The 25066-nt window shown below is 37.1% G+C and overlaps 1 protein-coding gene across 4 annotated transcripts in view; it reads right to left on the bottom strand.

The window, feature by feature from the left end:
- LOC145978892 (tectonin beta-propeller repeat-containing protein 2) overlaps positions 1-25066 on the bottom strand; it is a 116252-nt gene that overhangs the window by 11952 nt on the left and 79234 nt on the right. For all 4 annotated transcript variants that reach the window (XM_083111829.1, XM_083111832.1, XM_083111831.1 and 1 more), the window contains exons 12-15: positions 14093-14249; positions 10509-10684; positions 2276-2421; positions 38-159 (exon numbers count right to left, since the gene is read on the bottom strand). In XM_083111829.1, coding sequence (XP_082967955.1) covers positions 38-159; positions 2276-2421; positions 10509-10684; positions 14093-14249 — 601 coding nt within the window. The remainder of the gene's footprint in view (positions 1-37; positions 160-2275; positions 2422-10508; positions 10685-14092; positions 14250-25066) is intronic.

Raw genomic sequence — 25066 nt, 5'->3', positions numbered from 1 at the left:
TGTATTATATGCAATACATGCTTATTACAGTAATTACCTGTTAGCGCAGTCACTGAACCAGGTATTTTCTTCCAGTAGTCTCCTATGAAATTTGTTTCACTGATCCCATACCTTTTGTAAATGTCACCATTTGGTGAAAGTGCCCATACTGCTGAATCACTGTAAGAGAAAATGCATGGGTTAGGAATAAAAAAAACTTTTTAAAAATTGTGTATTGTGATAATATTTGTTACAATTTAATGAGTTCTTGTCCCCAAGATGTAATTCTTTACTTGGTAAGGTATTTGGATGTCATGTGCGAGACCTGGTTTCCCATTTCAGGGGTGGGTGATCTCAAATGGGAATTTTATCTATCACAAGCACCTGTGGGGTTCACCCAGCCTCTCTTCTGGGGAGAGGGTAGGGTAGGTGACAGCCATTTGTAGCATGGTGACAATCACATCACTTGTCACATGTCACACACAAGATCTATACTCCTTTATGTACCTTCATAGCATGCTACAATGCACAGGATATAGCATTTTTTAATCTTTCTTCAAATTTTGATTAAATATGAACAAACATGTTACTGTCATGTGCGAGACCTGGTTTCCCATTTCAGGGGTGGGTGATCTCAAATGGGAATTTTATCTATCACAAGCACCTGTGGGGTTCACCCAGCCTCTCTTCTGGGGAGAGGGTAGGGTAGGTGACAGCCAGTTGTAGCATGGTGACAATCACATCACTTGTCACATGTCACACACAAGATCTATACTCCTTTATGTACCTTCATAGCATGCTACAATGCACAGGATATAGCATTTTTTAATCTTTCTTCAAATTTTGATTAAATGTGAACAAACATGTTACAGCTGTACAATTTGCAGTTATTTGTATTATTATCTCTATACAGGATGGCACAGCGTTCACCTACAATTTTGACATGCACAGAACTCTGATGGTCCCAAACTACGAATTACACAGTTATGTTATGCATGAGCAACATATGTTGCCATTTTTGTCAATATGGAATGGCGCACACTGTGCTTTCCTGGCAGAAGTTCTTCAAAACTGTAAAACTGAGCCATAAAAATTTAGGGAATATTTCAACATGGGAAACATTGCATGTTCAAGAACCAACAACTTTTGATTTTATGCTGCAGAGATATCTGAAATATAAACTTTCTCAATACAACCATCAAATGTGAACAGCTGAAGCAAAAGATGAAGGATGAAAATTATTCCATTCCATACATCATTGAAAACATGAGACGAATGACACCATGTATTAGTCTAGTACATTCAACTAAAAAATGAGCTGAAACTAAAATTAATTGTGAAGCAATATCTTTGAACAGTATCTTGTAGCGAAATGTCTAGAATAAAGGCAAATTGGTCCCCCAATGGCAATACGTTTGTGTAAGATCATGGAGTTTATCTAATTTGAAAGCTAATTGTTTAAGGAAATAAACTTTAGACTAGAAGATTTTTACCCAAATTGAAATGTAATAAATTCCAAGTAAAGAAACTAATAGATCCCAATTAGCCAAATGATTATTGCTCTCACCATTGGTGCAAGCAGTTCCAGGTTCGATTCCCAGGTGGGAGCCCTCAAAATTTCAGCACTGACCCAGCATCGTGAGGACAATTGATGAGCTACTTGAAAAGTAGAAGTAACAGGCTCCGTTTCTCGAAAGCCAGAAAACAGTGGCAATGGGATTCGAAGTGCTGACCATCCATCACCCAATGAAAAGCCACTTGACAGGCCTTGGCTTGTAAAGGTCTGTTGCATCATGGAGTTTAGTTTAGTTAAAGAAAGTAATGACACAATTGAAAAATGTGCAACTTAGGAAATTAGCCTGCGAGGTGTAATATTAATCCTGCAATAATGATTCTTATCTCACAAGAAAGGTAATTTTGTTGGTAATAATTTATCTAAGGAGAAAAAAAATATATATATGTGATACCAAGGAAGATAAAAGCCAAAATGTTGGCTCAAATTCCACATAGCCAACATGGTGGGCATACTGAACATATGCCAACTTGTACAGTGGTAGACTTTTTGCAATTGTTTGTTCTAGACATTGGCTATAAGATACCAGTCAAAGAAATTGCTTTACAATTACTTCTAGGTTCAACCCTAGATTGCGTAGACTATATATTATTGCAAGCTAAGTTCATTTATATCAAATGTTTTAAAATAACAGATAAACATTACACCACCCTGAACGTTCAATGGGTGATATACTGACAGTAAGTGCATGTGTCACATTTAGAACAAGATCCTTGAACTTGCCTGATTGTAAGATCAACAGCTTCAATTCCTGAAACAACAACCCAATTCATTCCAACTTGAAAATCTGGAAATATTGCTTCTCTTACGTAGACATTCTTTTTGTTATCCAAGGCCCAAACCATGTGGGTACGTGGACCAACACACACCTGTACGAGAAGGCAAAGAAGAAGAATGATAAGTAATTTGCAGTTCTCAAACATGACCATGTATATTTATAATGCAAATGTGTTATTAAATAAACAGTACTACATAAACTTTGGACTACATGACTAGATCCGGCCTTCCCGATGGCATATAGTAATATTGTCACCTTGTAATCAAGGGATCTCTGGTTTGATACCATTAGAGGCATACAGTGGTTCGGATCTCACTTTAACCCTTTATCAACTGATGGGACTTTAAAGTCCCACATCCTACAAATGCTTGCTACCTAACACAGTTGGTTTCTGACTCGGCGGGACTTGGGCATTGGAAGTATATCCAAGGGAGCAGTAAGCAATTTCTTAGACCTAAGTGTCAGTAATGCAGCCATATTGACTACATAAAAGTGCAGTGGTCTTAGATTTATGAAAATTAGATGTTAGAATAACTGTAAGTATTTTCTTATATCTTATTCTTAGCTCATATAAATATGATGATAAAATAATTTTGGCCAAATATGATAGGAAAGTTGTTTTGTGAGCAACACATCATATGGCACTTTGCAGTCGTGCCAGGCTTCTGGTGTCTACATTGCCCAAAAAAATCTTAATATATTTTCTTCACTTCTAAATTAGTGGCGTGCCCAGGATTTTCGAAACTGGTGGTATATACTATTTTTCTCAGCAGCCAGCCTCTTTTGCCATTTTTCCTAATTTTGATGTTCTCTTTTACAATTACTGGGCCAAATGGGGGCTATGACCCCCACCAACATTCCAGACATATCTTTTTGATGTTGTGGAGCTATGGCATAAGACAGATATCGATGAGGATATTAATAAGTGGCTGGCAGAAAATCTCTCAGATGAAGAGATACCATTTGAGGATAATAACGATAAATGTGAGGTAGAGGCATGCCCAAGAGGGTGTTGGCGGGGGTTAAAACCCCCTCCCCTGCCGCTTGGCCTAGTATTTTTTAAAAAGACCCATTAAAAAGGTGGGAAAGATGGAAAATAAGGGCTGGCTACTAAAAAAAAAGTATATGTATGTGATTTTGGTAATTTTCTGATTAAAGCAATAGAGAGGAAATTGTATGGTTGGTGAGAAACGACATGACAATCTTCTCTCCACAACGGCCGACCTATAATTTTGGTTCGTGCACATTCTAAGCAATCCTTTAGGTAATTTCTAATTGATTTTCTCATGTATGGCCAACAATATGCCTTTCTACAAGATGCTAAAACCTTCTGATAACCAAAATGTCCATTTGGATCATGCATTTTGTGCAATACCAATGGTATAAGTTCACAAATTTCATCTGAATTGGGTTTATAAAAAAATAATTTTGTTGTAAAGAAGATACTTTGAAAAGCCTTTATCAATTGTACCATCTTCCAGGCGAGAAATTATATTTATACAATTTTCATCTGCTCGTTGAGCTTTCAACCAAATAGAGGAAGTATCATCTTATGAATCTTCCACGATTACTTGATTGATATATAATTTATCATCAAGTGCGGAATAACTTGTACAAGGCGGAAATCTGCTTAACGTATCAGCAATACTATTCAAAACTCTTGAGACATGATATAACATGAAATCAAAACAATGCAGTTTGAGAGCCCATCTCGTAAGACGAGAATTAAATGATTGTGCTGTTTTAAGCCAAGACAATGATTTATGATGCGAATATAGGTTGAAATGAGTTCCTTTAAGATATATAGCAAATTTCTTTAGAGCAAATAATATAGCTAAACATTCCAATTTGTGTGTAGTATATGTAATCTCTGCTCCTCTAAAAGCGCAACTGCTGTATTGTATGACATGAATTTCATCATTAACAACTTGCCAAAGTACACAACCCAATCCTGCTGGCTTGCATCAACAGAAACATAAAACTTCAACTCAAAGTTGGGTTAACTCAAGGCTGGTGCTGAAAATTAGAGCATTCTTTAGTAACAAGAAAGCTTCTTGACACTGAGACTGAGATGTCCAGTAAAAAGGCACATTCATGCATAAAAGGTGTTATAATGGACTAGCAATACCTGAAAATCTTGGAATAAAACAATTCCTCCAAGTCGCTAATTCTAAAAATTTGTGAAGTGACTTCTTGTTTCGAGGAACAGGAAACTAAAGACTAGCTGAGTCTTTCTCATGATCGAACTTAATCTCAGAACCTGAAACTATATGACCCAAAAACATAATTACAGTTTGAAAAAAATTGCACTTGATAAATTTTATGGACATGTTTGTCTCCTGCAATGTCAGTAGAACATAATCAAGATGTTCAAAACGTTTCTCTATTGTTGGGCTAAATATTAAAATGTCATGTCATCCACATATATCATAAGAAATGAATGAGTCTCTGGTCCAAACACCTTATTCATTCTCTCAACATAAAAACAGAAACAGCAGATTTTATACCAAATGGCAAATAACAAAGCACATGCTGTTGTCCTCCATAGGAAAAAGCTGTAAACTTATATGAGTTGGGCGGGCGTAAGTGGTCTTTGAAAATACCCACAGGAGAGATCAAGCGAAGAAAAATATATTGCACCATTAAAATGCTGAAGTAGCTCGTTTATCGGTTCAACATGGGTAAGTGGTGAAATTACATGTTGGTTTAGCCGACGAAAATCCACCACTAGATACCACTCACCATTACATTTTGGGACAATATGCACTGGATTTAAAAAAGGCGAAGACATCTCCTTAATTATTCCCCAGGTTTTCCATTTCCCTAGTTCATTCTCTAACACTGCTCTTTTGGCAAAAAGTATCAGATTCATAGGTGCCTTAATGGGTTCCCTTGTGTCTAGTTCAATTTGATAAGGTTCTACAAATGCAGATTGGGGTCACTCAGAAAATAAACTAGGATTGGGGTCACTCAGAAAATAAACTAGGATTGGGGTCGATCAGAAAACAAAGTAGGATATCTTATTATTAGATTCTCAAGCTGAGACTGCTGCTCCCTGTTGAGTGTTTCACATGATCGCACCTTCGTTGTGATCTGATCTAAACAAACGACAAGTGAATTTTCTGCTTCTTTGACTACAGTAACCTCGTGCATCTGGCAGTGATTCTCATCAATTGTGCTTTTGATAGAGTTAAATGGCTGAACCAATTCAGAACCAGTAGATGCCAACAAACTAATTTCATTTCTTCTAAAATCGAGTAAACCTTTGTATTGCCTTAAAAAAATGGTATTCCGAGAATTAATTCAGCATGCAGTTGTTTCAATACAAATATCTCCAAAGGAAAAAACTTCCAAGTTAACTGACATACTTATACTCTTCAAACCAGCAACACAAAATTTCTGTTGTCCTGCAAACAGCAATAACTTCAATTTGATACACTGCATCCAGTTCGGCAGTCTGAACAATTGATTTTATAGTACACCATAATTCATGACTGACCAAATTATGGTATGGTAATACCACAAACTGTTCCTGTGATGAGAGGTTGATCAGTAATAGTAGTAGGTATGCCAGTAACATTTAAAATCCAAGTAGGTTCTTCTTCGTACCAATCTAATTGGAAATATATTGAAAGCGGATAACAATGATCAACTTCAAATTACTTAATACAGCATACTGACAAGTTGTGCCTATATTATCACTACGGTATGATTTAGACAGACCCTCATTTATGTTGGTGCGAGTAAACTGGTCCACGTTCACCCTCGATGTTTGTTTAATGTTTCTTCAGGGGCAGAAGAGATGAACTGTTTACAAGAAGTTTCTCTTGGATCGAAAGGTGTAGCATTTTCATTCAATGGAGTATTCAACACTGTAGTTACATTGCAACAGTTTCCCATGGACAACTGAGACGACGAATATCCACAATTGGCACATATATTGCATGGTTGACATGAGTGGAAATTATAGTCAGAGAAATTAGAGTTAGGATGCAGCGTAAATTGCTGTCATTTTTGCTGGTTTCTGGAATTGAAACTGTTACCCATAAACCTCCCATTATTATTGAAGTATCGACAGCTTTGTGCGCTATTTTGCCGGAAATTTCTAAGTTACTGTGTCATTATGTCTATAATGGTTATTTGGTCTGTTAGTTAGGTTAGGGTTCAAATAATTAGTATTCCTATTAAAAATCATTGTCTTCTGGCTGCAGTTTGATTGTTGGTTTTCAGCATCAGATGAAACATCTGTACGTGGAATCTTGATTCTTTTATTTTCATCGCTAGAAGAAACAAATTAACAAAACAAAATTAACACTATCGTTAGGTCTTACATTACGTCTTTAACCTTTATTTCCATTACATTGATCACCATTCGCAAACAATGAATGTCTAGCAACACTTTGAACTCTCAGTTTTGCCCTCGCACTATTACTGTTGGTAAAACTTTTAGAATTGTTCCCATAGTGTCGGAAATTTTTTTCACATACACTATCATGAACATTAAAACTCCTGCTCGATCTTGAATTTACTAAATCCAACCTCTTTAATAACACAATTACATAATTCATTTTATCTAACCTAGCAGCTAATATACTTTGTGCAATATCAATAACTTCTGCATCATTCGGACGATCAACTAAATTATAACATGCTGAATGCGTACGTATAGCAAAAACTTCCATACTACTCGTCGACTTAGGATCATATTTATGGCTTGTAAGTTCAGACAATTGACCGTGAGTTAACGAATAAGACGTGTAGGGATTCAGAAATTCGTCAACAAACTGTTTGTAGGATGTGAATGAATTGACATGAGTATTGTACCAACCTTCTGCATGGCCCTGGAAAAAATTAGTCATACATTCAAGCCTTTGCATGTCAGTATCTCCCGAATATTTAGGAAGCACGGTAAGTTCATTCAATCTTAACAATCGTCGAGGTTCTTGAGTAAGCGAACGCACACAATTGTCAGGATAATCACAGCGATAATTCTGCGGGTTTGATGACTTTTGGTTTACTTGCCTCTTTCTTTCCTGCCCAGGACCATCAGAGTACAAAAAACGGGTTGATTAACATAACTTGTTGGTATTACTAGCTCTCACTCACACTCACTATATCTAGACGTTTGTGCCTTTGTGAAGCAATGCGATTGTGTTCGTCATCAGAAACATTACATGCTGAAGAATCAGATGATTTAAGAGAAGTTAGATTCCGTGCAGGAATACCAGTTTGACAGTTACCATTCACATGAGAGATATAAACATGTACAGTATTACTTGATCCAATCTTAAATGTTAAGTTAGTGATCTTTTCCTCACATGCTTCCACGCACTTTGTTATTTTGTCCTTGTTCACGTCATCAAGTCTTTGAACCTGCTGACACAACCCTGAAACATTGCTCTGACGTTCTGTAATCTGATCATTCAATCCAGCAAGTTTAGCAGAATTTCCTGTGCAAGTAGAGTTCACTTCCTCGATATTCCCTGTTAGCCCCTTGCTCTTCCCTTTCCATTTCCTGATGTAATGAACGTGTTGCTAATTTGCAGGACTCGGCAACTTCGGCTAATTCTTTCCTAAACGATGTACTCAATTCGTGGAAGTTAAGATTGAGTACTTGCTGTGAATTTTGAATTTCCTGTTGAGATTTTCTGAGTTTTGTAAATTCTAGCTCTTGACTTTCCATGATTTTTGTGAACTGAAGCTGTTGTGACTCTTGAGTTTCCCTTATTTTTGTAAACTCAAGCTGTTGTGACTTGAGTTCCCCTCATTTCTGTAAACTCAAGCTGTTGGGACTCTTGAATTTCCCTCATTTTTGTAAACTCAAGCTGTTGTGATTATTGAGTTTCCCTAATTTTTGTATATTCCACCTGTTGTGACTCTTGCGATTCACTGATTTTTGTAAATTGCAATTTCTGAGACTCGCTGATTTTCATTAACTCTGCAATCAAATCAAACATTTGAAAAGGAACATTACTTTGCTCCGTTGACATTTCGGTCAACACAGAACTACGAAAATTAATTTCTTGAACGTTTTCTTGACTTCGTTTCCATTGCACAAAAGCTTCAAAACAAAACAGATCATAAGATGGATCACAATCTTTACAGAAATAATTTTTGTTTAGCTGATATAACTCCCAATGCTTATCAGACAAGCCCAAACATTGTAAATGGTACCAATGGCCACAATTTTCACAAGCTACCAACCTTTCCTTATCGGGATCCTTGCAGAACTTCACCATATTCATGGCACCATTCCTATCTTGCGATTCATCAGGTTTATCACAATTGATAGATCTAGCTGTAAGACTTGTTTTGGATCTCAGGTTATAAGGATTACTTGATGTGCATATTATAGAAATTTATGTACAAACTAAATTCACAAGAACAAAGGTGTAAGTGAACACTTAAGCAAAACACATCACTCAAGATCGTGCCACAATGCGGGACCACCAATTATAATGTGATGATCACTTGTTAATTATTTTATATGATTCGAATTAGTTCATAAATATTTCGAATTATAACACGAAGGTGAAGATACAACTTCTGTGGGTTTATATAGTAGTAAAATAACTAAGCATGATGCATTTCACTATTACCTGTATTCCAATTTCATTACATCCATTGCTATATGACTATTGATTTTCGTTGCTATAGCAACATCAGAATATTACATTATTTATACAGCATTTAGCACAAATGAATAACATAATTAACGTTGTACAAAGCAATTATTATAAATTTCTTTAACCGTTAATAGAAAGTGACGACTTGTATAATATGAAATTAATTTTAATAAACATATAATTATATTGTGCAGATCCACAGGACCATCACATCACCTCATGAGCAAGAATTTGAAACTTGGGAGATACTTTTGTAGCACTGAAATGTTGATACTTCACAGTTCTAAATTATACAAGTAACTCCATTTCCATGAAAAGTGAAGTTACACCATTTATACTCTGAAAATACAGGGTGTCCCACTCGTAAGGGGCCCCGGAAAAAGTGTTATAAAAATCTTAATAAAAGAGGATGTGAAACCAAATTTGTACATGACATACCTTTATGGTTGAGAAATGAAGGTACATTACACGAAGTGCTGGAAGTGATCTCCCCCTACCTGTATACACAGTTCAACACGGCGCTGCATGTTCGTGAATGTTGCTGCCAGAGTATTCGGCGTGACTGCCTGGATTTCACGGTGGATGTTCTCACGTAGCTCGTCGATGGTGCGTGGTTTGTTCTTGTACCATGTGTACCAGCCAAGTGTCAGTTCCTCGTCATCCAACTGGTTCACAAATTCATGAAACAATGCCTGGTACACATCACTGTTGACAGTAGTGTCAAAAAAAAATTGGCCCGATGATGTGCCGCTGTGATAATGCACAGAACACGCCCACCTTCTGTGAATGAAGGGGTTCCTCAACGATTGCATGCTGGTTGTCACTACTCCATAAACGTGTGTTTTGTGAGTTCACGTATCCTGACAAGTGGAACCACGCTTCATCACTGTGCCACGTCGACGAGTTACGTGAGAACATTCACGAACATGCAGAGCCGTGTTGAACTGTGTATACAGGTGGGGGGAGGTCACTTCCAGCACTTCTTGTAATGTACCTTTATTTCTCAACCATAAAGGTATGTCATGTACAAATTTGGTTTCATATCCTCTTTTATTAAGATTTTTATAACACTTTTTCCAGGGCCCCTTACGAGTGGGACACACTGTATATGAACAGTGGGGCAAATCCCCACAAATGCAGTTTCAACAATAGACATTCTTCAAACATCTCTATCATGCATATATGGGAATAATTAAGTGACACAGTACCTAATTTTGCTACTGCCAGTGCCTAGAATATTCATTCAAAATGAGGCAAAATAACCATGACACGGTTTAACATCTTTTGGCAAAATTCTACATAATGAGACTTGGGCATCCTATGTATGCACACAGAATAGTCCCAGCCGTCCACACCAGAGTATTAGAAAGGCAAGTAAATCAAAGAAATAACTGCTATCAACATTAAAGGAATGGCCAAACATTTCCAACTTGGGAAACTAAAGGACATATTCATGGTATAAGACTGCTATAATTTACTTCTTCACATAATACAATGATTTGCAAGTAACATTTAATTGTTACTGTCTTAAATAAAGATGTAAAAGACTTACTTTTGTGAAGTAACTATTTCGCCCAACCGTACTGCCATCCACAGCAACCCATGCAGGTAGGAATGTATTGTTTTCCATGGAAGAAGGTGAAATCACAGCCATATGAATAACACCATGGTTATCACAAGCCCAAACAACATCAGTACCACATGAAATGTGAACCAAGTGTACCTCATCTGAAATGAAACAGTAATTATGGTAGTATCATTATTGGACAGTTTATGTGTATCACATTTATTTGGGAGGAGGGGGGAAAAGTTAAGGATAAGAAAATGAACTTCTGTGTGTTTTATTCCATCTCCTGTTAATGAAATTAAATGCAATACAAATCTGAATTTGTTTATCATCATGTTGACAATGGTGACATATTATATAAACACACAGGGGGTTGATATACAACACAAACAAATTTTCACAGCATGCAGAAGACATCACAGCAAACAATTTTTCATAAAATTGTTTTATTCACCAAGGAGAATTGTGAAATCAATTACAGGCTATTTATAGAAATATGAAATTACAATTATTGGCAACTACACCAATAAACAAATACACTGGGATGAGAAGAGATATTTGTATTTCTGAAGGCTGCTTTACATTGTTCGAGTGAGCGAGAGAGTTACTGGGACGAGTTACTGGGACGAGTTACTGGCCTGTCTGCTCGTCTCGACTCTTCTCAGGTGAGTAGCTGTTTACACACTTTCTACTCAACTCTAGCAAAGTGAGATAGTGTGTGCAGCTGTTTGGTGCTCTTTGGAGAGAATGAATTCATTGACGTTGTTGGCTTGTTCCTCTGGCGATTAAATAAAAGCTCTGGAATGGTTTACATATTTTCTTTTAGGAGAAATGAATACAATAATGCAGAGGACATGTCTAGAAAGAAAACTAACTTCCTAGATTTTTTCTATTTTCAATCGTTCTTGGTTGTACGTAAAATGTAAATTCTTTATTTTCAATTTTACTTCTCCTTCGCCAAATACATCAAGTCCCATATCTTGCACTTATGGCCTCATAAGCCCATAGTTTCTTTTGTTTGTTCCTATAACCAACACAAATTCCATGGACACTAGTATTCACGGTACAGTTCTACAAATTTTATGTTGTCGGACTTTGGCCACCTCCTATTCATGGTTGATTAAAAAAAAAAAAAAAAAAACTCACAATACTACCACACACACAGACAATATGCTCTCCTCCAAAAGCATTTACATTGATCGAGTGGTCTGTAGAGTTTACGCACAAGTGAAAAAATCAATGAGGGAGGAAGAAACTCGGTCTAGTTGCTGTTGTTGTTGAACAGCCACTCGACTGTCCTGACAACTGGAGCGAGTACTGACTCCAGTACTCTCCCCACTTGTTTACACGAGAAGAGTATCTCGATTTACCATAATCGCTCCAGTTACTCTCCCGTCTACTCGACCAATGTAAACCAGGCTTAAGTATATTTCAATAATGTGATAAACAAAGACATCTATTAGAGAAACTACATACAATCAAAGTAATATTTACAACATATGTAAAACACAACAAATTCACAGCAATTCAGATCAATGAGACAAGCAATGCATGAGAGGCAGGGGGCACAGAAGTGACAAACAACATAGGTTCCTTCAAGGTAAGACAAATGCAGGGTGTCTGGTCGTCATGGCACCTGAAAATCTAATAAGATGTAAGTGAGTTAGTAAATTATTTCCACGAAATAACTTAGTAACTCACTTACGTCTTCTTGTTATGAACCGTATTTTTTATTCCCCCTAACATGAATGCAAATCTAACCTGGTGCCTGACTCAAACACAGTTCGAAATTACCTTTTAAAATGAAGAGTGCATTACATGTTTTTCTCTTTATGTTTGTGTATTTGTTGTATCACATATTCCATTAAATCAGCATAATAAACATGACATTATAATTTTTTGCACTGTCACTATCCACGTTTTAAAATCTGCAGCAATACAGGGTAATTATAAATGATTCATCAGGTTTGTAAGGACTGCATTAAAAATATATATAACACATACAATAAAGAATGATACATGAAAATAAACAGAAACTGTCCAAGTTTCAGACATACTTTCACAAATGTTAAATGTGGCTTCCTCTTGTCACATGACACACATCTATGCAAAAGACTAGTTCGCTCCACACGTGCTCTAGCATATCCCTACTAATGGTCATAAATGCAGCTGTAATGCTCAAAGGAAAAAAATCACAAACCGTTAGGTCGGGAGATCTAGGAGACCATGGGAAAAGTGCTAAGTCATCTTTAGCACATCGCCCAATCCAACGGCATGGGAGTACTTCGTTCAGGTAGCGACACACCTCAGTGTGCCAATGGGGCGGTACCCCATCAAGTTGGAATACGAAGTTATTGGAATCCTCTTTCACTTGTGGAAACAACCACAACTGCACCATATCGAGGAATGACATACCCGTCACAGTGAAGAAAAAGGGACCGTACATCTTTGATTTAGACACTGCAGCAAATACATTCACTTTTGGGGAATCTCATTCATGTTGCACTGTAGCATGTGGTTGTTCAGTACCCCAGATACAAACATTATGGCAATTAACCTTGCCACTCAAATGGAATGTCGTCTCGTCACTAAACAGCAGAAGCTCAAGAAAAACCATTGTCCTCCATAGCGTCCTGCATGGAATTACAAAATTCATATCGTTTGACGAGGTGGTCCAGTTGTAACATTTGCAATAACTGTATGTGGTATGGTTTCAGTCGCAATCGGATTTGCAAAATCTTCCAGACAGTTGGCTGAGGAATATCAAGTTCCTGACTGGCACGGTATGTTGACTTTTGTGGGCTACGCACAAAATTCGCCCTAACTCGCTCCACTGTTTCATCAGAAACGCTTGGATGTCCTGTGCTTTTACCTTTACACAGGCAACCAGTTTCCTAAAACTGTCAATGCCATTGCAGAATGCTTTGCTGACCTGGTGGTGCAGTTGCAAACTGTCTCCGGAATGCACACTGTACGGTAACAACGGATGAACACTTCTCATATTCCAAAACACAGAATGCTTTCTGCTGCATAGACGCCTATTTGGAAACTAGGTTTGTGCTGCCATCTGTCGGCAGGCAGCAAGGTTACAAATATGAGAAATTAAACTTTCAGATGTGTTCTTTCATTTTATGATTAGCACACGCATATTATTTTAATAGTTTTGGAAATATTTCACTTCAAAACCTGATGAATCATTTATATTTACCCTGTATAGTTATTTACATACATGTAGCTATAGTCTGAAAGCTCTCTCAATGTTCTTGCACAAAGCAGCTCTGGGAGTCACCTAGCCACTAATGAACGGGTAACAGTGGGGCATCATGGAGAAGGGGGTAAAGACAACTGAAACATGCTGATTACATCATTTCCAGTATGGCTGAGATGGAGACTGTCTCGCACCCTACCTTCACAGTATGGTCCAATGCATAGTTAAATTTAATAACTAGGAGTTCAGGAGACAATTTGTTATAAACAGCCCCTCTGACCGCTGATAAAATATATTTAACAAATATGGAAACAATAAAATAGTTATGGATCTATTCAAATAGTGAATACGAACACTTTACCTATTTGTGACAAATCAAGTTCTGTCCAGACAAACCCATCAGTGCATATGTCACTTAAGCCCTGTCTCATAAATATCTTCCCTTGTGCATTTAGAATCCACAGAACCCCAGGAGCTGCAGCCAAACACAACACATCGTTGCATGGAAGAGGAAGTGCCTTAAAAAAGAAAATGACAGTGAAACTTCAAGTATACTTCATTGTTGGATAAAATACATATAACACAGGAAATGTAATATACAGAAAAATACTATAAGATGACAGATAGAGTGCATTATTTGGGATAAAGTAAAATTAAGGAATATATTAGGTTAGTCAAAAAGTAAATGCAATGTTTTTCTTTCCTTCCGTAGGTTGGCTGTACAGCTTTCTGCGCTTGCAAGCCGATAGATAGTATCGTTGTCTTCGCCTGTGGCAGGTTACAGCATCATCACTTCAGTTCGCTCTGCAGTGTTGCCAAGTAAACATGGCTGCGCCACTGTCCGTGTGCACCACAGAAGAACAGCATTCCGTAATCCGTTTTTTGTGGTCTGAAGGTGTACCAGGAGCTGAAATCCATAGAAGACTTTCAGCACAATATGGTGACAATGTTTTACCGCTGCGAAGTGTTTACCAGTGGATTGAAAAGTTTAAAAGTGGTCGAACACGTGTGAAGGACGAGGAAAGAGCAGGTCATCCAGCCACATCCACTACTGATGACAACATTGAGCAAGTCCATGAGCTGGTTCTGAATAACCGATGAGTAACTGTTGATGAAGTGGCAAACCATATGCACATTAGTCATGGTTCTGCATATGAAATTATCCATAACAGGCTAAACTAAAGTCTGTGCGAGATGGGTCCCTAAAGAACTCACTGACGAGAACAAGCGAAATCGTGTGAGAATCTGTCAGCAATTATTGGACAGACATGCTAACAAAGGTGAAGCCTTTTTCAAACGAATCATCACTGGAGATGAAACATGGATCCATCACTTCGAAACTGAGAGCAAACGCCAGAGCATGGAATGGAAACACCCTGAATCTCCAGTGAAAAAAAAGTCAAGCGTCAACACTCTGCAGGAAAATTGATGCTCACACTTTTCTGGGTCTTAGAAGGGATGTGGAAAAGGGGACAACAATAAACAGTGAACGATACAGTGATATGCTTTCGAACAAGTTGAAGCCTGCAATTCGAAGCAAACGACAAGGTCGATTGTCGGAAGGCATTCTTTTGTTGCATGACAACGTGCGTCCCCATACAGCTGCCAACACCGCTCAAACTCTTCAGAATCTGGGCTTCGAGATGTCAGAGCATCCTGCATACAGTCCCGATCTTGCCCTGTCGGATTACCATCTGTTTGGACCACTTAAAGATGCTTTAAGAGGCAATCGATTCGACACAGATCAACAGGTGAAGGAAGTGGTGCATACGTGGCTTGCTGCTCAACCGAAAACCTTTCTTTCTCAGGGTATCGGAAAGCTTGTGGAACGTTGGACCAAGTGTATTGAAGTGCAGGGGGACTATGTTGGAAAATGATATCATTGTAAGTTTTCTATTGTTGCTGTGAAAAATAAAAAAAAATGATTGCATTTACTTTTTGACTGATCTAATAGTAATCAGAAGTTTATCCAGAATTTTCAATCTGGGATTGGAAGGATGATTTTAGAATGTGTAATGGCAAATTTTGCACAGAGACCAAATATTGAGATTCTGTGAAAAAATTTAGATGGATAAGTCACTGATCCAGTATCAGGGCAACATGTTTCAACAGCAATGTAAAAAAAAATATGATTTGCTAAAAAGAAACTAGGCATACCATTTTAATCTTTGATAATGTAACAAACAATTTATTCAAGTATACATATTTATCTTAAATTTTCTTGCTTCTATGTTTTTATATTTAAGCATACGAGGTTTATTAAAATTTAATGAACATTAATGAAAATTTAGATGGCCATCACTAAAGAAAAGAGCTACCTTTAAATAACTGTAGCATAGAAATTCTGAATCCCCACATCGTGGTTATGTCATCTAAGGCATCATGCTTTGGGCTCCGGCTACAGGAAGCATGCAGGTTCGAGTCTCCTGGGGGAAGCGTAACCTATAGTGGAACCACAAGGAAAGAAACCTGCGCAGACCCCATCGCGCTGGCGGGTGGGGGAAAAAGACAGGGAGAAGGAGACTTCAGCCCGGCTCACGTTAGTGTTGCCAGACCTATTGATTTCTCGGGAGAATTCCTTAATAAACTATTGCTATGGAACCTCCAACTGCTTGCTCAAAAACACATTTCCTGCTCATCTTAATTGAACATGGAGGGGAGAGGTAGAGTGGAACTCCACTCAGCCATGAAAAGTGCTGTTTGAACTGTGAAATTATGCCAAACGATACTCAATTGTGCTAGGACATTATTATTATTTTATTACTATTACTACATTAACATTACTATTTTTAGATGGTTGTATTTTATCCCACCCGAAAATCTATTTCAATTTTAGTTATTTTACGTCGCTTTTGTGCCTCTACGGGTAAGTACGACAACATGGATGAATGAAAAACTGATGAAATGGATGGAGTGACACACACACAGTGAAACGTCCTTGCCTTACTAGGTAGAAACACTGACTTCGTAGCGTGGGCAAATTATTTTATACATGTATGTGTGTGTGTATGTGTCTATTATATATTAAATGCAGCAACATAGAGGCAGCATAACTGACGAATAAAGCATGTGAGTGTTAATAACAAGAAAGTTGCTAGAGAACGAAGCGGCATAGTTAAATTACAAAGGAAATAATGCACCCCCTTGCCCGTAGTTGCTTGAAAATACTTAATTTTCTATCCTTAATATACTATTCTATACTTAAATACTTAATTTTCTACAAAATTATATAGCGACATGGACGTCCAGAAGGAAGTGCAAGGATGGTCGCCACCCCCTCCCCTTCTGGGAAATGAATGTTGACAAAAAAGTACCTATTATTTCAGATGTATGAGTTGATTTCAGTCGCAGTAATTTACATCCATTATTATAATAGGGATGTAGGAACGTGATAATTTCAAACTTAAGTGGTGTTTTATGAGAGGGCAACATTATTACGGGGTAATATGCCTCGTTTACCCGCCTGATAAAAATATATTGTTTCCCCCTCGCTGGAAAAAATCTGCAGACATCCCCTTGCCCCCCCCCCCCCAGTGCGCACGCCTATGCCGCCCCCAGAAGGTCGTTCATCCGCTACTTTTAGATCATCGGATTTTGTAGCAGATCTTCTGGTTTTCCAAGGAACAATCTCCCGATTTTTTTAAGTCTGACCTGGCAACACTGCACCGAGCACCGATAACGGCAGGGAAAATGCGCGGACGCTTTTGAGGGAAGGTTTTTTTCCTTGTGGTCGAGCTATAGTCATGAAACCTACAACAACTGGGGGTTCGTCATGCTGACCACATGTCACCACGTATCTGGTTGGATGATTTCCCACCTCGGGTGAATGAGTAGGATCAGGTGGGAGTGAGGCCGGTAGTGGATAAGCCTGGGCCCTCAATTATTATAATTAATATTATATTTTTATATTTAATATGATGTTTATTAAAATTTAACAAAACATTAATGTAAATTTAGATGGTCACCATTGAAGAAAAGAGCTACCTTTTAAATAACTGTAGCATAGAAATTCTGATAAACTACGAAAGTTGTACCACAGAAGAAACGTTACATATTTATATATCAAAGTTAACACAAGTATCAATGAAAACAGAAAAAAAGGCCACCGAACTTAAAAAGTTGATGTTTTGGGTGGTGTTACATCAATAGTCTAAGGAAATAGAAGTCTAGCAACACAATAGACATATACAAGCACGGAAGAATAGATACTAATGTAGATATTTTACATATATAATCAATTTTAAAATTTGAATTTGAATTAAGAAGATGAATATTATGTTATGAAACCAAATGCATTAAGCAGATGAAAAAAAGTGAAATATTTATCATGTGGGCTTACTTAGTACAAGAGGTACTCATGACAAATACACAATTCATGCTCATTTCTGATACACTTGACAGGAAGAAGAAGAAGAATTTGTATTTATAGCATGTTATTTATTGGTTGTCATGGTAACAATGTGCTACATGTATGTCAATGGCTTCCAGGCATTAATGTTACGTTGTTATAATTTGAACCTACGTATTTTATGTGTCTTGTGCAAGTTTAGATAGAAATTATACGCACACAGAGGCACCATCTAAGGTGCAGTCGTACAGGATATTCTTGGTGATTCTACGTGAGAAGAAGTATGGATGAACACGTCACGAGGAGTTCGCGACCATCATCATTCAAGCATAGGTTTATGCAAAGAGGAATTGTGTCGGCTTGATCAATTTCTATGGTAAGAACCAAGATTACACGGTTTGTGTATCAGTTTACAATAATTGTACAAGGGCAAAGTTTAAATCAGTGTGATACGGATTGTGTCTATGATATTGTGACATTAAGTTGTCTACAATTATGAATATGTTCGGTTTGAATTTATTCTCAGAGTTCTGGCCACTCGGAAGAAATTGAAGACTATTTAATGAAGTTCGAACAGTCTTGTTTGGCTCATGATGTTAATGAAGCCAGAAAAGTACCTATACTTATATCAGTTATAGGGTCTGAAACTTTTGAAGTGCTGAAGAATATCATTGCACCAGAATCAGTCGAACGACAAACGTATTCAACGGTCAAGGATAATCTTCTCAAACATTTTGGCAAAAGAATAAACAAATTTGTGGAGCGTTATAAGTTCAGGCAGTGCATACACGCAATTGGAGAGAATGCAACACAATTTATGGTACGTGTTAAACAACAAGCACTTAAATGTAGTTTTGAACAGTACTTACAGGAAGACATTGTAGAACAAGTAATTGCAGGTGTTCTGTATGATGCCATTAGAAAGAAATTACTGTATGAACCTACACTGACTGCAGCAAAATGTCAAGATATTGTGCTTCAAATGAAATTATGCAACCTCAAAGAATTTAATTGTGAAAAGTACCACTTTTAAACATAAAGATATCCATAAATATACCTGGTCTTCTCCAGATGGTAAAACTCATAATCAGATAGATCATATTCTCATTGATAAGAGAAGGCATACTAGTATAATTGACGTTCGTACACATAGAGGTGCTGACTGTGCCAGTGACCATTATTTAGTAATTGCTAAATTAAGAGAAAGACTCTCAGTGATAAATCATAAGCAACAAAATCTAAAAGTTATAAAATTTGATACAGGAAAGTTTGTTGATGAAAGAATTAAGAAAGATTACCAAATTAAACTGTCAAATAGATTTGATGTTTTGCAGGATTTAAATGATGATGAAAATATAAATGAAAGAGACGTAAATAAGAATTGGGAGCACATACGTAATGCAATAGAATCAGCAGCTAAAGAAAGTATAGGATACCATAAACCAAGAAAAAGTAAGCCATGGTTTGATAATGAATGTCATAATCTAATAGAAATAAGAAATCAGGCTAGACTTAGGTGGTTAAATAACTCGGATGATACAAATCTAAGCAATTATAATAGAATAAAGCGAGAAGTTAACCGCACGTTTAGAAGTAAAAAAAGAGATTACTTGAAAAGCAAAATTAACGAAATTGAAACAAACAGCAAAAATAAAAATATCTGAGATTTATATAAAGGTGTAAATGAATTTAGAAAGGGGTGGCAACCTAAAGTAAACTTGATAAAAGATAAAGACGGTGATTTTCTAGCTGACCCAAGCGATATTCTAAATAGATGGAAGAACTACTTTAATGACCTTTTAAATGTCCATGTAGGAGATAAATCAGAAGTAAATGAAGTGCACACAGCAGAACCTTTAGTCCCAGAACCTAACTTGACTGAAGTTAAAGATGCTATTAAAAGGCTAAAGAATAACAAAGCACCTGGCATTGATTTAATACCAGCTGAGTTAATTAAATATGGTGGAAATTCATTAATATGTCAAATTCATAAATTAATTTGTTTAATATGGAATAAAGAAGAAATCCCTCAACAGTGGAAAGAATCCATAATTGTTCCTGTGTTTAAAAAAGGTGATAAAATGAACTGCAATAATTACCGTGGAATTTCTCTACTCTCAACAACATACAAAATATTATCTAACATTATTTTAACAAGACTAACCCCATATGCTAATGAAATTATAGGTGATTATCAATGTGGATTTAAACGTAACAGATCAACTACAGATCAAATTTTTCACATTAGACAGACACTTGAAAAAAAGTGGGAATATAATCAAAATGTCCATCAGCTATTCATTGATTTCAAAAAAGCATATGATTCGGTCAAAAGAGATAAATTATATAATATATTAGTAGAGTTTGGAATACCTAAGAAGCTTGTTAGTATGATAAAAATATGCACCAGTGAAACAGAAAGTAAAATTCGTGTGGGTAATAATATGTCTGACAAATTTACAATTCATGATGGGTTAAAACAAGGAGATGCATTATCTCCATTGCTCTTTAATTTTGCCCTAGAATATGCTGTTAGGAAGGTAAAAGAAACTAAAGAAGGACTAAAATTAAATGGTGTGACTCAGTTGTTAGCATATGCAGATGATGTAGACTTACTGGGGGATGATGTGAATACAATTAAGAATAATGCTAAAATATTTTTTAAAACTGCTAAAGAGATAGGTTTGGAAGTTAACAAAGAGAAAACTAAATATATGCTTACAGGCCGAAACCAAGTGTTAGGTAATAATCAAAACCTAATTATTGATAACAACTTGTTTGAACCAGTTTCCAAATTCAAATACTTAGGAGTAATATTAACAAATGAAAATTATATTAAAGAGGAAATAAAAAGTAGGCTTAATTCAGGAAATGCATGTTACTTCTCTCTTCATAAACTTTTGTCTTCTCGTTTAATATCTAAGAAACTAAAAGTTAAAATATACAAAACAGTAATTTTGCCTGTAGTATTATATGGGTGTGAAACTTGGTCCCTTACATTGAAAGAGGAACATAAATTGAGAATATTTGAAAATAAAATCCTTAGGAAAATCTTTGGACCTAAAAGGGATGAGGAGACAGGTGAGTGGAGAAGGTTACATAATTTAGAACTACATAATTTGTATTCATGTCCAGATATTATTAGAATAATTAAATCAAGAAGACTTAGGTGGGCAGGCCATGTGGCACGAATGGGAGAGGAAAGAGGAGTTTACAGGATTCTTGTTGGGAAACCTGATGGTAAGAGACCTGTAGGAAGGCCAAGACGAAGATGGAGGGACAATGTTGAGATGGACCTAAGGGAAATCGGTAGGGATGGAAAAGAGTATATAGAACTTGCTAAAGATAGGGACAGATGGAAGGCCTGTGTTGCTGCAGCCATGAACCTTCGGGTTTAAGAAGGCTAGAGAGTTAGTTAGTTAGTGAACAAGAAACGCAAATGTTCTCTCAACTTTGTTAATCCTCAGGATAAAAGTTGTAATAGCACCGAAGAATGTTATAGATGTTCCAGAAGACAAGATCCTGGACAATGTCCAGCAAGTTATTTTCGGTATGTTCATTTTGCAAGAAGAAAGGTCATTGGCATGTAAAATGCAAGTTTAGGAAAAAGAATTGTGGAGTTGCAAGACAATTACAACTGATCAAATATCTACGTCGAATATTAAACCATTAGATGCTATTGTTGGTGAACAAAGCATACATAGAAAAGTTCATGGTTTGTCCTTATTACATGTTGAACTTAGTGATTCTCATCTGCCAGAAGACAGCCCTTAAACTATTTCATTGAACACAGAAAATACACAAGTTCAATATGCAACACTCACCCGTTCAGAAGCAAGGAGAGTTAGTTTCTAGCAAAAAACACAAGCTGCAGATGGCACTAATGTTTTTGTGTCAGCAAAACCATGCATTGTTGATCTGTGTATTGATAAACGAATAGTACAATGTGAACTAGATGCTGGATCTACAGTTACTCTGTTTAATAACAAGTCTTTCAAACAATTATTTCCGCATCGGCGAACACAATTCACTACGCTAAAGTTACGAGGTGTGAATAATAATATGTTAAAGTTAAAAGGTCAAGCTTTTGTTGGTTTATCATTCGAAGCTTCACGTGTGGTGGAGAGAGTACACGTAGATCACTTTTTCTTCAGAGGAAAGAAATTTCTCATTCTAGTCGACCCATTCAGTAAATGAGTTGACATATGGCAAGTTCATTCTCTGGAATTGGCCAAAACAGTATGTTGGACATTACAGTCTTGCTCTTACTTGGGTCTACCAGACAATATCATATAAGATGATAGTCCTGCGTTCAGCAGCCTAACATTCCAAAATTTCTGCTCTCAATAAGGAATAAGACACTTAAACCATACATCTGTACCATAGCCTGAATAATGGAATGCCCGAGAGATACAGGGTTATTATAAATGATTGACCCGATTTCATAAATTCACTGTAGCTTTATTATTTGACATATTCTCAATAAACTTTGCAGACATATAGAAAAACTCAATTTTTTTTTTTGTGTTGCAGGTTCGCTTCTGATTTCTGCCACGAGAGCACAGCAGTGAGAATTTATTCAATATGGCGGCAGGCAGAGAGAAAGCTTATGTTGTGCTAGAGTTCATAGCGTATGACTTTGTCATCAGGCGTCAGGGCTTGTAGCAATTGCAAGCGGTAAGACTTCTTCTTCAATCGCTTCCGTAAGATCTTAAAAACGGTAGGCTGTGGAATGTTCAGCTCTCTGGTTGCTTTGTTCGACGACTTCTGTGGGCTTTGTACATAACTCGCTCGCACGCGCTCAACCGTTTCTTCAGTCACTGTAGGCCGACCAGTTGATTTCCCCTTACAGAGGCATCCTGAAGCTGTAAATTGTGCATACCATCGCCGAATGGACTTGGCAGTTGGTGGATCTTTGTTGAACTTCGTTCGGAAGTGTCTTGACTGATGTGAATGAAACTCGAGCACAACATAAGCTTTCTCTCTGCCTGTCGCCATATTGAATAAATGCTCACTGCTGCGCTCTCGTGGCAGAAATCAGAAGCGAAGCTGCAACACAAGAAAATTTTTTGAGTTTTTCTATACGTCTGCAAAGTTTCTTGACAATATGTGAAATAATAAAGCTACAGTGAATTTATGAAATCAGGTCAATCATTTATAATAACCCTGTATATATACGCACCGTGAAATATCATTTGAGGAAATTGGTATTGGAACATACCAATTTGAATTCATTAAAAATAGATGCCAGAATCTCGGAAGTTCTTGTTTTTGAGGAATTAAAGATTAGGTGAAACACAAAGTTTGCCTTCTGCATCAGTGTTAGGATTTAAACCAAGACTCAGGTGGATGGTAACAGATATCACAGAGTGAGAAAGGCAAGTGGATCGCCTGCCATTTCTTGGATCACGGCGAGGTCAAGTAGAGAGGAAGAGACTTGACAAAACTACATATCTTCCGAACGGTCCAGTCTGGGTGCAGGTAAATTCACTGAAGCATGTACCGGGAATGGTATTGTCTAGAGTTGGCAACACACTAACATATAAAGTGCAATTGTTGAATGGATCGACATGCACGGTACACGTCAGGTGACTACGATGACTACAGGTGACTGTGGACCAAACCCCTCATCAACAGATCTACCTGATCCAAACCTTGAATCAACACCAGCAAGATTGACTGAGGATGTGATAGGAAGGGATAGTGAAAACCATCCAAATGCAGACACCCAACACACCACTTAAGAAAATTGCATAGACTTCCAGATAGATATCATAAGACCAGCGTTTTTTAAAAAATAATAATAATAAAAAAAAAGAAGACTCCAAGGGGAGATGATAGACAATGACAGAAAGAAGAAGAAGAATAATTTGAATTTATAGCATGTTATTTATTGGTTTGTCATCGTAACAATGTGTTACATGTATGTCAATGGCTTCCAGGCATTTAAGTTATGTTGTTACAATTTGAACCTATGTATTTTATGTCTCATGTGCAAGTTTAGATAGAAATTACACACAAGTGGATTGTTAAATGAAACTGGGTATAAATTCTTGCATTTGAAAATTGCAAAATCGGACTGACAGAAATGATGATTCAGATGCCTCATTCATGCACAAGTCAATAGAGTTACTACAATTTGAATACAGTTGGTCAAGAAATACAGATGATGGATATCTGGATTTCAAATTAACCAATACATACAACAAAAGTAACAAATAATCCAGATTCTCTAGATACGAGGTGCAGCAACAAAGTTTCCAGATTGATTTTCTTATTTATTTCAGGTCATATCGATAACAAAGCTGGGTAGGATACTGACCGGTGAACTATCCTCCGCCTACGCACAAACTTTTATGCACGTGCGTGGAGCAGTCTGGCTGTAGCCTTTGCTAGAAGTGGATGGAGCATCTAACCACCATCGGAATCATGTTAAGTTCGAAAGTGGAACAACGTATTAATGTCAAATTTCTCAAAAAACTTGGGAAATCCGCCACAGAAACTTACAATTAGTTGAAAGAAATTTATGGGGAACAGTGTTTACCTCTCGCACGAATTTTCGAGTGGTTTAAGAAGTTTAAAGAGGGTAGGGAAGGCACCGGGGAAGATCCACGATCAAGTCACCCTTGCTCTATGAAAACTCGAGACAGTATCAAGAAGGTTGCTAAAATTGTTCGAGGAGACCATGACCTGAGCATATGAGCAATTTCTGAACTCTGTAACATCAATAAGGAAACTGTTACAGATTATACACAATGATCTTGGTATGTAAAAAGTGTGTTCAAAAGTGGTACAAAAAATCCTCACACCTGATCAAAAGGAACATTCAGTGAATTGTTGTGCTGACGCTCTTGAAAACTCATCGAAAATGATCCTGACTTCCTCCTAAATGTAATTACTTGTGATGAAACTTGAATTTTGCTACATGACCCTGAGACTAAGTGACAATCTGAGCACTGGAAGAGCCCCCAACCTCCAGGGATAAAG

This window comes from Lepisma saccharinum, chromosome 25 (assembly GCF_977018435.1).
Source record: "Lepisma saccharinum chromosome 25, izLepSacc3.1, whole genome shotgun sequence".
NCBI lineage: Eukaryota > Metazoa > Arthropoda > Insecta > Zygentoma > Lepismatidae > Lepisma > Lepisma saccharinum.
The sequence above is the reverse complement of the archived record's forward strand: the minus strand, read 5'-3'. Positions and strand labels throughout refer to the sequence as shown.